Source organism: Rattus rattus, chromosome 8, assembly GCF_011064425.1.
Source record: "Rattus rattus isolate New Zealand chromosome 8, Rrattus_CSIRO_v1, whole genome shotgun sequence".
NCBI classification, from domain to species: Eukaryota; Metazoa; Chordata; class Mammalia; order Rodentia; family Muridae; genus Rattus; species Rattus rattus.
Window position 1 is genome coordinate 32205408 of NC_046161.1, and position 17589 is coordinate 32222996.

Consider the following 17589-nt stretch of genomic DNA (forward strand, 5'->3'; position numbering starts at 1 on the left):
AACTAGTATTACTAGTTGTATTTAAATACTAGTAAATACTAGTTGTCATTATGCGTTTGGTTATAATTTCTGTATCATTATAATTTATTTTTACTTTATTAACTTTTGTGTGCCTTAAATCTTGTAATTTCTGTAAGGATTAATTTTTCCTGCTTACCTTTTATTCCATTCTAGTTCTAAATAGCACACAGGGTACATAATGGGAACTTCTGAAGCATTTGTGTTATAAAGTACGTGTTATAATTGGCACATCGTTATCAGTGGGATGATGCCATTACTGTTCATATTTTTTTCTGCTTCAAGAAAAGACTCAAAGTATTATTTAGAGATTATGTTCTAAAATTCAACCATCATTCCAGGAACATTCAGGCACTGAATTTCAGCCACTAAGGTGCATTTATTTTCATAACCTTTCCCATGTTCCTTGTATGCTTTGGAATGTGTAAAGAAGCATGATGCTTACCACCTTCTATTAGGTACAACACATCCTCAGTTATTTTTATGTTCAAGGTCCAAATGGGCAAATCTGTATGGACAGAGTAAAGTGGTTGCTTAGGGTCTTGGAAGTTTTAACTAAATTGTGTTACTGAACTTCACAGTCTAATAAAATTCATACATAAGACTAATTTTTTAAATAGTATATAAGAATTCTAATGAATAATTTAGAGGAATTTCAAGAAATAGGGTTACAATAATTATAGTTGCATAGCCATATCAGAGAGAGAGAAAGAGGAAAAGAAAGGGAGAGAGAGAAAAAGGGAGAGAGGGAGAGCAGGAGAGAGGTGAGAGAGAGAGAGAGAGAGAGAGAGAGAGAGAGAGAGAGAGAGAGAGAGAGAGAGAGAGAATGAATCATCTCTACCTCTACTGAAACAAAAGGAGGTATGGATTTAATGTCAACAATAAATGATAAGACCTAGAGGGGTAAGTTTAGGGCCAGCATTAGGCAATGATATGGGATAGCACTAAAACAAATACCTATGAAATACAAGTAGATAAACTTAATACTATCAGATTAGAAACTTAAGAATGATAGTATGAAAAAATGAAATAATAAGTGTCATTGGATATACAGGGTGATCAGGATATTTTAGTAAGTGTTTATAAGCAACTTGGTGAACCTAGACTACAGTCTGTGGACATTTTACACTTAACTGCAGAAAGGAATAGATGAAGAATCTAAAACACACATTTTCTACAGATCTCAAGATGACTGGGGAAATGAGATTCTATCTTTCTACGTCCACTGTGGGATGCATTTACCATAGAGTGAAGAGAAAATACACGAGTCCCTGAAGATCTAAAGACAAATCATCACCCAGGCTGTAACACAATTTCCCAAGTTCACTCTTCTGTTTAAATGCCATTCTCAGGGGAAGAGGCAGACACATCTCCACACTGTTTATAACCAACTGTATTCTGCAGGTAAGCCCACACAAAACTCTCTGGGCCTTACCATTGGCAGTGGGATGATATCATTACAGTTCATATTTTTTCTGCCTCAAGTAAAGACTCAAAGTATTAATCAGTGATTATGTTCCAAAATTCAACCATCATTCCAGGAACATTCAGGCATTGAATTTTGATTACATCTTCTTACACTGACAAGATATGGAATGGATCCGTGGAATCAGAAGTAATTCTACCAGGTGCATATGTATAAATAGGAACTCAGGAAATCTTCAAGGTTTGGATTGAGACATCTAACAGTAGGAGTGGGTGTTTCTCTGACTCTTTTGCCTGCTTCTGGGACTCCTTTCCTTGTGTTGTACTGTCTCATTTAGCCTCTATAAGACTTTTGACTTTTATTTATCTTGTTTTGTCATGTATTCCTGTTGTCTCTTGGAGGCTTCTTTTTTTCTAAGGAGAAAATAGTAGATGAGTAAATCAAGCGGGGAGGTTAGGTGTAGGAGAGTTGGGAGGACTGTAGAGAGGGGAAACTGTCCTCAAAATGTATTGTATGAGGGAGTTTATTTAAATAAATATAGCACACACACGGGGAGAGAGGAGAGAGAGAGAGAGAGAGAGAGAGAGAGAGAGAGAGAGAGAGAGAGAGAGAGAGAGGTAAATAATGAGGTTCTGAATACCAAGTACAGTAACAATAGTTCTTGGTGTATGAAGGTATTTAGCAACAGTTCCTTGTCTATCCTATATAACTGGAGACTAAGAGAAAGTGGCAGAAGAAAGCCATCAGGGCAATCAGAGATTGGTCTTAAGCCTAAGTAGCCACTGGATTTGCAACATCTGTATTATGGTCCTTATGCATGCTCAGGACTCCAGACTTCAAGATTATTCACTCTGTGACATTTGGTAGTAGTTACACCACTCTTGTTCTTATAGTTTTTGACTAAACACGTTTTTCACTCAGGCCATAACAGGAAAATCTGTCGCTGCGAAAGATAACTCTGCATTGTCAAGATATCTGCTTCAGATTTCATTAACATAGAGAGGGCTCTAGTGAACAGAAAAATTAGGTGGGAAAAGTTGAATCATATTTTGTACTTTTCGTCTTCATCCTTTGCATGCATTTTCTTTTTCAGGAATAATATTGAAATGTGGTTCCACTGGCCTTGTGACTGTAAGACAATTTGCTTGTGATTATACCAACTGCATCTCTAGACATAGTGGGAGCTAGAAGAAACATTCCCAGCATGCACATCACATGTGGTTTCGACCCATGACTGAATGTGGTTCATCTCTAGTACAACTTTTCCTGAGTTGACAGATTCTTTTAAAAATCATGGACTTAGTAAATGTCTCCTTGGTGACTGATTTCATTCTAATAGGATTAACACACCAGCCTGATCTCCAAATACCCCTGTTCCTTCTGTTCCTAGCAATGTATCTAGTCAGTGCGTTGGCAAATTTGGGTTTGATGATTCTAGTTTTTTGAATTCACATCTTCACACACCCATGTACTTTTTCCTCTTTAACTTGTCTTTTATAGATTTTTGTTATTCTTCTGTGTTCACTCCCAAAATGTTGATGAACTTCACATTAAGACTGAATGTCATTTCCTATATGCAATGTATGACTCAGCTCTACATCTTTTCTTTTTTTGTTTCTTCTGAATGCTATGTGCTGACTTCAATGGCCTATGATCGATATGTGGCCATCTGTAGGCCACTTTCATATAATGTTGTGATGTCCCCTCAAGTGTGTTTAAACCTAATGATTGGTTCATATTTGATGGCATTTTCTGAGGCTTTAGCCCTCACTGTGTGTATGCTGAGACTGACCTTTTGTGATGCAAACATCAATCATTATTTCTGTGACATTCTTCCCTTGCTTCAGCTCTCCTGCACAAGCACCTACGTTAATAAGCTCGTAGCTTATGTCATAGTGATCATCAACATCATTGTTTCCACTCCTACCATCTTTATCTCTTACAGTTTTATCCTCTCCAACATCTTCCACATCAGTTCATCAAAGGGCAGGTCCAAAGCCTTTAGCACCTGCAGCTCCCACATCATTGCTGTTTCTCTGTTCTTTGGTTCAGGTGCATTTGTGTATTTCAAACCCTCCTCAGCTGGGTCTATGGATGGGGCAAAAATCTCTTCTGTTTTTTATACCAATGTGGTTCCTATGATGAATCCATTAATCTATAGCTTAAAAAATAAAGATGTTAAAATTGCCCTAAGAAAAATGTTGGCAAGGTGGAAGGTTTGATTGGAAACATGTGTCTTCATGCTTGTACTTTTTGTTTTAAGTATATCTTGTATTTAGTGAACATATTTAATTGGTAACTCTGTATTCCTTATTTTCTTCCTTTATTTGTTAATTTAATTTTTATAATTTATCGAAATAGCAGAAAATATTGCCATAAAGAAAAATTTTGAGATACAGCATTATATGTTGAAATGTGTATGTATGATATAACAATAAAAAGCCTGTCTTTTCTTTTTAATCATATTATGAGGCTGAAATTAATTAAGAAATCACAGAAGGGTACTGTTTCCTGGTCTTAAACAATCAAGGGGTGCTTCTTCGTTTCTATATAAAACACTGGCCAAGAACAAGTTGGAATAGGCACTGCTCTCTTTGCTTACAAGTTGCAATCCGCCAGTGAGGGAAGTAAAGGCACAAAATCACTGAAGTACAGAAAATAGAGAGGTGCTTCTCACTGGCTTGAATTCAACACTTTTCTCTGCTTCTTCTTGCTCAGGACAATCTTCCTACAGTGGGCTGGATTCTCCCACATAATAATGTACCTAAAAATTTCCTCCAAAGTCAGGCTTACCAGCCAATATGATGGAAGTAAGCCCTCAGTTGAGATTCTCTTTTCACAGGTGACTTTAGTTTGTGTCAAGATGACAAAAAATAGCCAGCACATATTAATTACATAATTATAGATGTTGCTCATGCAACTATACACTAAATAAGGGATTCTTAAACTTTATCCGAAAAAATATTTTTACACAACTGTAGACATATATGTATATACGACATATAACCTAATAGTAATAATTGCAGTGGAATTGCTGGTAGTTATTTAAAGAAATTTATTTTAATACAATTTGTTTTTTCTTTATGTATGTGGTTCTACTATGTGGGTTGAGAAAGAGAAACAGGGAGAGAGAGAGAGAGAGAGAGAGAGAGAGGGGGGGGGGTACAATTGCATCATGAAGTACTCAGCGAAATTTATGGATATTTGGTAGGTCAGTTTTCCTTTGCCATCTTGTTTGGGTATAGGATTTCTTGTTTACTGATGGGTTTCCCAGGTCAGTGGCCAATTCACTTCCAAGAGTTGTTCTCTCTTCTCTCCTCTCACTTCCCCTTCCCTTAGGAACATTGAGATGACAGATTTGAGTTACACACCCTGCTTTATATAAATTCAGGTGATCAGAACTCAAGTTCTTCCACTTGAGCAGCAAGGGCTTTACTCACTGACCTAATTTCTCAGTCCCTGAAGCAGTTTTCACAAGATAAATATACTATTCTTCTCAGTTTTAAAATGGCAAATTCACATACTTATGACAAAGGTATGCTCATTTACATTACAAAATGAATTATACCTTGAATAAATAGTTTCTATTCCAAGACAAGGTATAGTCAACACTTTAAGGTGTATAAGTATTTTTATTATAAAATAATCACATTTTTATTTAAAGTATACAAGTTTGCCTAAGTTTCTTTAAACCATGTTCAGAAATTGTTTGAAATTCTACCTAAAATCCAAGCCAATGTTCATCTATGTTATTTTACATAAGTATATATGGAAAGAGGTGCTCATGGGTTTTCTATTTTAATGGAGAATTTCAGTTGAATTTTGACTGGGATTTCACTGAATCTGTAGGTTGCTTTTGGTATGATGGCATTTTCTTAATATTAAAGCTAATAATATCTGAACACGGGAGGTCTTTTCATTGTTTGGTAGTTCCATTTTATTTTCATGTTACATATTACATGCATGATGTTAAGTATACAGCATAATGACATAAAGATTTTAATCTTTAAAATCAGAATCATATACAGAAACATGTAACATAAGATTTTTATGTATGTCTGGGTAGGCACAGGAACGCTTAGAGGAAGAAGAGGGAGCTGAGTAAACGATGCAGTTACATTTTACATTATTTTATTTTTGTAAAAGCTTTTAGAGTTTTATTTATATATTTTAACTTATTTCACTTTATATTTATTTATATTTTTAATTTATTTTGTTTTATTTCTTGAAATAAAAATATAATTGCATATTTTTTCTGTTTTTCCTTTCCGGCCTCCAACCGTTCACATACACTCCTTTTGTTGTCTCTAAAATTCAGGGTCTTTATGCCTTTAATTGCTGTTACGTATGTATCTCTATTGACTCCTAAATATATAAATACAACCTTTTGGTTCATATAATGTTACTTCTTTGTATAGGAGTTCACAACTGAACACTTGGCATTGTTTAACTACTTTGGATAGCTTTTATCCACACAAAATCCTATTTGCTGCAATACAACCTTTCTAAGTTGTCTTCACTCCTATAGGTTTGAGGCCCTATAATCTTCTTCACTTCTATAGGTTTGATTACCCACACTCTTCTTCACCTCTATAGGTTTGAGGCCCCGTAATCTTTCTGTTAACATTTCTCTGGCTATTAGTTCGGCTGGGGCCTGCCGGGTGAGCAGAGAGCAGCTGCCCTGCCGCTGCCCCTTGCTGATGTTTCTGGCGGCACTAAGCCAAAGAGACTGTTGGCTGGAATGGGATGGGGAGGGTCCCTATTGTTCAGGCTGGCATGGGTGTGCTCTATGACCTGCCTGATGTTTGTGTGGGTGTTGCTCCTGAACAGGACCTATCTGCTGGGGAGAGGTAGCTGCGGCGGGGGACCCAGAGCCCTCAGGGGTAGCATGTGTCTCCCTGTTTACACTAAGCTGATAGTCATGCACAGGTCCTGTGTGCCTCTGCTCAGTCCACCTGTGTGTGTGTGTGTGTGTGTGTGTGTGTGTGTGTGTGTGTGTGTGTGTGTGTGTAGCCTGCTATCTGTCTGGAGAAGGTGCCAGCCAGCCTATTGGCTGCTCCCAATACATGTCCACACATTGCCCACAGCCTGCTCTCTATAAGTAAACGGCTCTCCTGCAGAGTCCATGCCTCCCACCCCTGGTCATCACTGTGTAATTTTATTTATTTATTTATTTATTTTTGGTTCTTTTTTTTTTTTTTTTTTCGAGCTGGGGACTGAACCCAGGGCCTTGCGCTTCCTAGGCAAGCGCTCTACCACTGAGCTAAATCCCCAACCCCGTAATTTTATTTTTAAATGCACAAAATGGTGTCTTCTACACATTTAGTTCCTCTGTCACTTTAGCCTTCGCCCTGGCATTGGTACTGTTCCTGCCTGGCTTCTGAAGGCCTCTGTACGTTGTTCTCAGGCGGTCTTGTGGATGTCTTTCCGAAAACGGTTATTTTATATGATTTGTCATGGAATTTGTTCTAATAAATCATTTTTCCATGTGGCAGCAGACCAGAAAAAATATCTCTCCTGCTGTCATAATTGCTCATGTTCATATATATATATATATATATATATATATATATATATATATATGAGGTGACTTGGTATAATACTTTACAACTTTCAGACACATAATTTCAAAAGTCATGCGCAAGACTATGCATGATAGCTGCAGGAAGCAAGAGAGAAAGAACTCTAAAGTCAGATTTCCCATCTGAGCTCAGTTAATTGGTGACACAAGAGTCCATCTACCCTGTGTATGCGGGCTCTCTAGAGTGATTGGAAAGTATGAGTATAATTGTGGGTCCCTGAGGAATTAGGGATGACGATCCAGGTTACAACACACCCCTCGGCTCCTTCTGTAAAGTAAATGCCTAACCCTGAATATAAGCACACATATCCCACAGTTAAAGAACCATTTTCTCTTCTTCCAGAAAAGAGACAAAGCCTTAATCCCAAATAATGTTGTGCTTCAGAAACTGGTCCAGGAAAATCAAGTTTTGTGTATATGTGTATATCTTTGAATTGCAAGATCTGAAATCTTTGTATCTGAAATATTTATCCAGATAAACAAGGATGAATGGTATAGTTAAAGACCTTTAATGTTTGGAGTAAAAATTGCAACCATCTGAATTGCAGGTATAACTAATGCCTATCTTTTTATTCTTCCTGTTTTTAACAATGAATATTTGGTTTTTATTTTCATTTTATTGACAAGAGTTTTTCATATAATATATTCTGATTGCATGTTTGTTTTTCTCTACACCTAGGAGATCCTTTTCAATTCTTTTTCTATCTGAATGCACACTCTCTCTTGCTGTATGGTGCGTTTCAAAAAGATTCTTCCCTATCCTGTACAAAATGAGACTCAAGTGAAACTGTCAGAAGAAAGCTTTTGGGGATCAGAGAATATTAAGAGGTGTTGGTGGCCACTGGAATGTAGCATTTCCATTAGGGTTCTCCTGCTTGGCCAGAACTCAATCCAGTCTTCCAGCTTCATGACACAGGGGCATCCATCATTCTTGTTCTTTTAGTTTTAGCAAATGCACATGTTTTTCATTCATAAAACAGGAAAGACAAATCTGCAGCAGCAATCAGCACTGTACTGTGTTGCTGAGCTTTTAAGGCTCCCACCTGAAGGTTAATAATAAAGACACAGAGGCATCTATATAGATTAACTGTCTTAACCATTTTGCTAAGGGCAGTCTATTGAGCTAACCATTCAGACTCAACCTGACTGACTCTCTTACCACTTTGTCTGCATGGCTCTCAGTCTGCCTCCCTACCCTGCCTTCTCCCAGGTAAGCCTCAAGCTCTTGTTAATGTTGCACAAAAGGCCTCTTTAGCAAGTCAATCTATGCATACCAAAACATTTTATCTTAACTAGGAGTTGCCTGGAAAGACCTATCACCTGGGATTGTCTTGGGCATAAGTTATGCAAAGACCCTGAGACTCCTTTATAAGAATAACCTCATAAAAATCTCAAATAATCACTGGTAAAAGACTGCTTCAAAGTTTAGGTGCCATCACTTCAGATTCATGTCAGATACAGCTGTTATTCTAAAATTCTGCTACAGTACTGCCCAGGTACTTATTTCCTACTTTATTGTTATAGGGAGAGCTCAAGTGAAGGAAGGCAAGAGATGGAAGAAGGTTGAGTCTTTCTTAGATTTTTATTCTCCTCTCTGTCTTGTGATATTTTTCATAAATCATCCTGAAATTCAATCAATGGCTTTCGTAAGACAAATTGTGACTGTACCAGCTGATTCTGCATACATATTTGTGGCTAGAAGACACATTTCATCACAGGTTGAATACTCATAACTGAGTGTGGATTGTCTTCTAATACAACTCTTTTTCTTGTGTCCACAGATTCCTGTAGATAAGAATGGACTCAGTAAACGTCTCACTGGTGACTGAATTCATTCTCGTAGGGTTAACAGAGCAGCCTGATCTCCAAATACCCCTGTTCTTTCTGTTTCTTGCAATGTACCTGGTCACTGCATTGGGAAATTTGTTTTTGATAACTATAACTGTGCTGAATTCTCACCTTCACACTCCTATGTATTTTTTTCTCTTTAACTTGTCTTTCATAGACCTCTGCTATTCTTCAGTGTTCACTCCCCAAATGCTAATGAACCTTATAATAAGGAAGAATACAATTTCTTACATGGAATGTATGACCCAACTCTATTTCTTTTGTTTTTTTGTTATTTCTGAGTGTTATGTATTGACTTCGATGGCCTATGATCGCTATGTGGCCATCTGTAACCCACTGATGTATAGTCTTGTCATGTCCCCTAAGGTATGTTTGCACCTTATTCTTGGTTCATACTTTGTTGCATTTGCTGATGCTGTAGCTCACACTGCATGCATGCTGAAATTGAAGTTTTGTGATGCTAACACCATCAACCACTACTTCTGTGATATTCCTCCTTTGCTTCAGCTCTCCTGTACAAGCACATATGTCAATGAACTTGTAATCTTCGTTGTTGGGTGCATTAATATCATTGTTCCTTCTTCAACTATATTCATTTCCTACGGTCTCATCCTCTCCAGCATCTTCCGCATCAGATCCTCTGAAGGCCGATCCAAAGCTTTCAGCACCTGTGGCTCCCACCTCATTGCTGTTTTTCTGTTCTTTGGTTCAAGTACATTTGCATATTTCAAATCCTCCTCAGCTGGTTCTTGGGATGAAGGAAAAATCTCTTCTGTCTTTTACACCAATGTGGTTCCCATGATGAACCCCTTAATCTACAGTTTGAGGAACAAAGATATTAAAGTTGCCCTCAGGAAATCTCTGAGCAGGAAGAACTTTTGACTGTTCAGTTTTTTCTTCTTAAATTTTATTTTTGCATAGCGATAATTTATATTATTGGGCAGTACAGAAGATATCTGTGTTTACCTCTCTTAGACAATATTATCCTATTTTAAAATTTCAGATTTTGAACATGCAGAAAATCATGGTGTAATCCTGAAAGCTACTTATTTTTCTCATCAAAGGAAGTTTGAGGCTTCCATATTTGGTTTTAATATTTCCAAAGTTTATCTTCTTTTGTCATTTCTACAGTTTTCTATGCTCTGTCTTATTTAAAAGCAATATCTTAAAGCAATTTACCTTTTCATTCCTCTCATTGCCAACTTAACTTTTTCTTTCTAATAATACTGTAAAACCGGCTATTATAAATAAGGCTGATATGAACATAGTGGAGCATGTGTCTTTGTTATATGTTGGGGCATCTTTTGGGTATATGCCCAAGAGAGGTTTAGCTGGGTCCTCAGGTAGTTCAATGTCCAATTTTCTGAGGAACCTCCAGACTGATTTCCAGAATTGTTGTACCAGTCTGCAATTCCATTAACAATGGAGGAGTGTTCCTCTTTCTCCACATCCTTGCCAGCATTTGCTGTCACCTGAGTTTTTGATCTTAGCCATTTTCACTGGTGTGAGGTGAAATCTCAGGGTTGTTTTGATTTGCATTTCCCTTATGACTAAAGATGTTGAACATTTCTTTAGGTGTTTCTCAGCCATTCAGCATTCCTCAGCTGTGAATTCTTTGTTTATCTCCGAACTCCATTTTTTAATAGGGTTATTTGTCTCCCTGCAGTCTAACTTCTTGAGTTCTTTGTAAATTTTGGATATAAGCTCTCCATCTGCTGGAGGGTTGGTAAAGATCTTTTCCCAATCTGTTGGTTGCTGTTTTGTCCTAACCACAGTGTCCTTTGCCTTACAGAAGCTTTGCAGTTTTATGAGATCCCATGATCTTAGAGCATAAGCCATTGGTGTTTTGTTCAGGAAATTTTCTCCAGTGCCCATGTGTTCGAGATGCTTCCCCATTTTTTCTTCTATTAGTTTCAGTGTATCTGGTTCGATGTGATCTTGATCCACTTGGACTTAAGCTTTGTACAGGGTGATAAGCATGGATCGATCTGCATTCTTCTATATGTTGACCTCCAGTTGAGCCAGCACCATTTGCTGAAAATGCTATCTTTTTTCCATTGGATGGTTTGGTCTCCTTTGTCAAAAATCAAGTGACCATAGGTGTGTGGGTTCATTTCTGGGTCTTCAATTCTATTCCATTGGTCTATCTGTCTGTCTCTGTACCAATACCATGCGGTTTTTATGACTATTGCTCTGTAATACTACTTGAGTTCAGGGATAGTGATTCCCCCTGAGGTCCTTTTATTGTTGAGGATGGTTTTAGCTATCCTGGGTTTTTTGTTATTCCAGATGAATTTGCAAATTATTCTGTCTAACTCTTTGCAGAATTGGATTGGTATTTTGATGGGGATTGCATTGAATCTGTAGATCGCTTTTGGCAAAATGGCCATTTTTACTATATTAATCCTACCAATCCATGAGCATGGGAGATCTTTCCATCTTCTGAGGTCTTCTTCAATTTCTTTCTTCAAAGTCTTGAAGTTCTTATTGTACAGATCTTTTACTTGCTTGGTTAAAGTCACACTGAGGTACTTTATATTATTTGGGTCTATTATGAAGGGTGTCATTTCCCTAATTTCTTTCTCGGCTTGTTTCTCTTTTGTGTAGAGGAAGGCTACTGATTTATTTGAGTTAATTTTATACCCAGCCACTTTGCTGAAGTTGTTTATCAGCTTTAGTAGTTCTCTGGTTGAATGGAAATATACAAATGAACATGTGTGAATCTGTAAATGAATTTATGTGAGCTTATGCATATTTGCTTAAGTAAAACTTTTTCCTTCTGCAAGCATTATTCTCTTCTCTTGGTTCAGTGGAAGTTTATTTCTCCAAATCTTCCCTAGTCTGACAATCAACAAGTATCTCACTAAAAGGGATAAGGTTCTAGTAATTAATCCTTTACTTAATCTCATACTGTTTTAGGATAAGGGACTAAGTGCCAGAGACTGCAGTCTCTTGTCTCAGAGAAACACAAAAGGCAGGTCAGCTATAGTAGCAAAATAACTTAGACTTAGGCAAGTAAACTTTTTATTATTTGTACAGCAACCCTAAATATCTTGCAAGACAAATTCCTACCCCCATATCTTGAAAGAAAAAAGTCTCATCCTCTGCTGATGCTTTTCCCCCTCCTCTGCATAAAATCAAACAAACAAACTAACTAACTAACAAACAAACTAACAAACAAACTAACTAACTAACAAAAAAGTTAGCAAGTTAGAAGAGCCTACCTGGGGATAGGCCCTGGCAGAATAGGTAGGGAGAGTTTGGACAGCCTTGTCTCACTGCTGATTTTAGTGGAGTTGTTTAAGTTTCTCTCCATTTAATTTGATGTTGGCTTTTGGCTTGTTGTATATTGCTTTTATTTTGTTTAGGTATGTGCCTTGTATCCATAATCTCTCTGAGACATTTAAGAGGAAGTAGTGTTGAATTTTGTCAAAGGATTTTTTAGTGTCTATTTAGATGATCTTGTAACTTTTAAGAACTCAAAGTGAAACTGGATATACTAAATTTAATAGAGCAGAAAGTGGGGAATAGCCTTCAACTGATTGGTACAAGAAACAGCTTCCTAAATAGGATATCAATAGCTCAGGCTTTAATATAAAATATTAGTTAATGGGATTCATAAAACTGAAAAGCTTCTGTAAGGGAAAAAACAAAATAGCAGCAAACCAACTGGAAAAATATCTTCACCAACTGTAGATCAGACAGAGGGCTAATATCCAAATTTCATAAAGAACTCAAGACATGAGATACCAACAATCCAAAAAAAAATTAAAAATTGGTTGTGGAGCTAAACAGAATTCTAAACAAAGGAATCTCAAATGAGCAAGAAGCACCTAAAGAAATGTTCATCAGGGAAATGCAAATCAAAACACCATGAGATTCCATTATATACCCATCAAAATGGCTAAGATCATGCTATCAAGGATGCTGAAGAAGGCGAACACTCCTCCATTGTTGATGAAAGTGCAAATGTGTACAACTACTTTGTAAATCATTTTGGCAATTTCTCAGAAAACTGGTAATATCTCTCCCTCAAGACCCAGCTATACAACTACTCGTTATATGCCCAAAAGATTCCTCAGTATACCACAGGGAAACATATTCAATTATGTTCATAGCAGCCTTATTTGTAATAGTAAGAAAAATAGAAACAAACTAGGTATTCCTCAGCTGAAGAATGGATAAAGGGAATGTGGTACATCTACGCAATGAAATAGTATTCAACTATTAAAAACAGAGATATCATGAATTTTGCAGGCAAATAGAAAGACACTTGTGTTATGTGCTCACCTATAAGTGGACATTAGTCATAAAGTACAACCATGTTACAATACACAGAATAAAAGAGACTGGATAATAAGGAGGTTTCAAGGAAGGATGTGGAAATCTCTCTCAGAAGTGAAAACTAGTCATCAGAGGTTGATGGAGAGAGGGAAACGGGTAGGGAAGGAGGGGAGAAGATGACCAGGGATGGCAAACAGGTATGGGTAGAGGGTAGGAGTGAGAATGGAAGTGTTAGGGTGGGGATTGGCATCTCTGGTGACTATCTGGAAGCCTGGTATGAGAGTGGATACAGGGATTCTGTGAGCGATAACCCTAGCTTAGGTTCCTACCAGAGGGTAATATAGAGACTGAAATGACCACCTCCTATACCCAGGCAGGACTTGTGTAGGAGGGAAGGGGACATCAATCCACCCACAAAACCTTCAGTCCAAAATGTGTCTTGCCTACAAGGTTTAAAGGGATAGCAATGGAGCAGAGTCTGAGGAAATAGTCAACTAAGGGCTTTCCCAACTTGAGATCCATCCCATATGAGAAAGGAAACCCCAGATACTTTTAATGATACTCTGTTATGCTTGCCGACAGGAATCTAGCAAAATTGTCTCCTAGATGTTTAATATAGCAGGAGATAGAAGCAGATTCAGATACCCAAGCCAAACATCAGGCAGAACTAAGTGACTCTTGTGGAGGAGTTGGGGATGGAAATGAGCAAGTCTGAGGGGTCAAGAACATCACAAGAAGACCCACAGAATCAACCACCCTGATAACAGGGGTATTTTCAAAGCCTGGACAAAAACATTCAGGAGCTGGATCTAGATAGCCTATACATTTTTAGAAAATATGCATAATGGTGTTCATATGGTTCCCCTAACAAGTGGAACAGGGGCTGTTTTTGTCCTAGACCTGCTGGGACTGCATGCAACTGGATAGGGTGCGACACAGAGAGTCTCCTTCAATGAGGAGAATGGGAGGGAGTAATGGGAGGAGGAATTTGTAAAGGCGGGTATGGGAAGAAAGGAAAGAATGGGAAAAACTGTAATGTGGAATTTTCTGGCATATTTAATTTTTTATATAAGCTCAAAAAATGAAAAGAGTATAGACCTGATGTTCAGACAATCACCTGAATAAATACATGACTTCAGATAAATTTAAAAAGTAACCAAAAGAACATGTGATCTTACTTTTCTTTGTAATAGTACATAATAATGAACTGTCCCAATAATTTTTTCCTTGCAAGAAAAAAAAATGTTGCTAATAGGGGTATAACATTCCTTATCCAAACTGAGCTCCTGAAAAAGTTGTGGAAATTTGTAGAAATATTCATAATCTTTTCTACACTATTGTTATAATTTTGAATAAGTCTATAATTACAATGTTTTCCATGCATTCTTTTAGTCACCATTGTATTCAGGGATATTTTATGTTCAATGTTCAGTGAGCATAGCAATTTTCCAGACAGTAACATTGTCTAGTACTGGAACCCCATCTATACACTAGGTTGGACTCAAATTCAAGGGATCTGCTTGCCTTTGCCTCCAGAGTGGTGAAATTAAAGACATTAAACACCATGCCCAGTGGAATGTTGGAACCGAGTAACACAGTACATGATTCAACTCTCAAATACTGAGTCAATTGATTTTGAAAATTATATGTAAATAATAAGATTTTCAAGTGATAATGGAATAAATATAAACCCTTATAAAAACCAGAAAGAGTACCTGACTCATATCTTAAAAAAATTTCATACAGTGAGTTTCTATGTAAACGTGAACCCTGGAATTCAAGACTTACTGAAGATAACAAGAGAGGAAAATTTATCTTTTAGGGTTAGGCAAAAATAAGGCAAGATACTAAAGAAAAGATTTATAAAAGAAAAGTACTTAAATTGTACTTTATATGATAAAAATATTTTGTTCTAAAAGAAAGTATTGAAACCGTGGAATTATAACCTCACTTACTAACTGAAGTTTCAGAAATGTCTGGTGGGTGTTTAGAAGTAACAACTACACGCATAAAAATTGATCCTTTAAATTTGTTTAAAAAATATCTATCATCTCTATCTCTATCATCAGCATTATTTATCATCTATCTTTCTAGCTATATTCATGTAATGTAATTAGGGAGCTTGTAGTATATTCAGAAATTCTTAATTAAGATGAAAAATAAACAACAAACCAAGTAGTAGATACATCTACAGAGATCAAGATAATTGGGGAAGTTGGGAGTTTACATTTCCATATCCACAAGAAGGCATATTTTCCCTAAAGAGAAACTTGCAAACAATTTTAAGTCCCAAGGGAACAAAAGGCGTATCATAATCCAAGCTGTAAATTCAACCACCTCAATTTCTTTTTATATTTACATGCTATCCTCTTGGGAAGAGAGTAATTCTACTTCTACTCCATTTATAAGCAAGTGGGTTAAGTCATTTAAGTCACAATAAAAACTTTATCTTATTTAGTGTCAGTGTGAGGATCATAATAAAGTTAGTTTTCTCTGCTGTTGGAGAACACTCCAAATTCTAATAACAAAATATCACCTGTAGTTCAGAAATATTATTAAAGTATATCAGGAATTAAGTCTTTACTATATATTCTTAATATAATAAAAGCATACAAAACCTTGGAATCCAAAATTTCTCTTCTACATACACTGAATAGGAAAGGTAAGAAATCTCTGAATTTTTGCTATGTTGATTTTCTGAATCCCACATGTATGAACATCCTTATTAATATGAGACTTCAAGATGACATTTCTTCTTCTGCCAAAATTTCCTAGCCTCATTCCTAGCTCTACTAGAGATAAATTGATATCCATGGCCACCAGTAAGTAGATAAGGCCTCAGCCTCCCATTTTATGTGTGGAAAGGACTCTATTGAAGGAATAAATAAATGAGAGAAAAATGTTCCTGTCCTCATCTATTCTCACTTAACTTCCTTTCTAGAAATTATATTTATGTTTTTATCACTGTCCTCTCTATAATTTGCTGATGCACTGTAGACTTTAATATATGTGCTCAGGTGGGTCTATTCTCATACATATTCAACCAGCACTTTCCTAGTGGGTTAAAGAATCATGATAGGAAGAAAGGTCATTTTTCTAATGAGAACATTTTCCTTTACCTACAGATTCTCTTAGAGAAAAAAAAATGGCTTCTGCAAATGTCTCTTTGGTGACTGAATTCATTCTGGTAGGTTTAACAAACCAGCCTGATCTCCAAATTCCCCTGTTCTTTGTGTTTCTAATAATGTATATTGTTACTGCATTGGGAAATTTGTGTCTGATAATTCTTATTGTACTAAATTCACATCTTCACACTCCTATGTACTTTTTCCTCTTTAACTTGTCCTTCATAGATCTCTGCTATTCTACTGTGTTCACTCCAAAAATGCTGATGAACTTTATATTGAGCAAGAATGCAATTTCTTACATGGGATGCTTGACCCAGCTATATTTCTTTTGTTTTTTTGTCATTTCTGAGTGTTATGTGTTGACTTCAATGGCTTATGATCGCTTTGTGGCCATCTGTAATCCACTTTTGTACACTGTTGCCATGTCCCCTAAATTGTGTTTGAACCTTATGCTTGGCACATATGTAATGGCATTTTCTGGTGCCATGGCTCACACAGGATGTATGCTAAGACTGACCTTCTGTGATGCTAACACCATCAACCATTACTTCTGTGACATCCTCCCTGTGATGCAGCTCTCATGCACCAGCACCTATGTCAATGAACTCGTAGTTTTCATTGTGGTAGGCATCAACATCATTGTGCCCAGCATCACCATTTTTATCTCTTATGGTTTCATTCTGTCCAGCATTTTCCACATCAAATCTAATGAAGGCAGGTCCAAGGCCTTCAGCACCTGCAGTTCCCATATAATTGCAGTTTGTCTGTTCTTTGGATCAGGTGCATTTATGTATCTCAAACCATCTTCTTCTTCATCGATGGATCAAGGAAAAACCTCTTCTGTGTTTTATACCAATGTGGTTCCTATGATGAATCCCTTAATCTACAGTTTAAGGAACAAAGATGTAAAAATGGCCCTGAGAAAAACTCTGAGTAGACGGAAATTTTGAATGGAGACAACATGTATCTGCCTGTGGCTAGAGGTCATCTGATACTTTGTATATATTAAAATGATTTTCAGGATGACCTTTTATTTGATTTTCCTCCCTAGGCATTATTCTGTTTTTAAATTTAGTTTTTAAAATTTAGCACATTATGCCTTGGAATGTAAATGCCTTGTATTTTGATTAATGCAACATTTATTTTATTCTTGTCTAAAAATAAAATTTGAATTATTTTAAAATTTATTTCTCATAATTTTAAAGTATCTTTCTTTTCCTTACCATTTTCAGGATTATTAATGATTTTTGCCTTTTGTTTAATTATTCCTAATATTAAACAATTTTTCTTTTCTATTGTGATTT

At 36.6% G+C, this 17589-nt stretch overlaps 2 protein-coding genes and 1 pseudogene across 2 annotated transcripts; all 3 read left to right on the top strand.

Annotated features, from left to right (window-relative positions):
• Positions 1 to 2734: 2734 nt before the first annotated feature.
• Positions 2735 to 3666, top strand: LOC116907152 (annotated as a pseudogene).
• Positions 3667 to 7932: 4266 nt separating this feature from the next.
• On the top strand, positions 7933 to 9755 carry LOC116907010 (olfactory receptor 8B3-like). The gene is made up of 2 exons (XM_032909943.1): positions 7933 to 7943; positions 8822 to 9755. Exons 1-2 carry the CDS (start codon positions 7933 to 7935, stop codon positions 9753 to 9755), a joined length of 945 nt encoding a protein of 314 aa, XP_032765834.1.
• A 6538-nt stretch (positions 9756 to 16293) lies between these two features.
• LOC116906794 (olfactory receptor 8B3-like) lies at positions 16294 to 17235 on the top strand. Its single transcript, XM_032909660.1, has one exon. It carries the CDS (start codon positions 16303 to 16305, stop codon positions 17233 to 17235), a length of 933 nt encoding a protein of 310 aa, XP_032765551.1. The 5' UTR covers positions 16294 to 16302.
• The last annotated feature ends 354 nt before the right edge of the window (positions 17236 to 17589 follow it).

Coding starts and splice junctions, on each gene's coding strand:
- LOC116906794 (XM_032909660.1), top strand. CDS start 16,303: ATGGCTTCTGCAAATGTCTCTTTGGTGACTGAATTCATTCTGGTAGGT.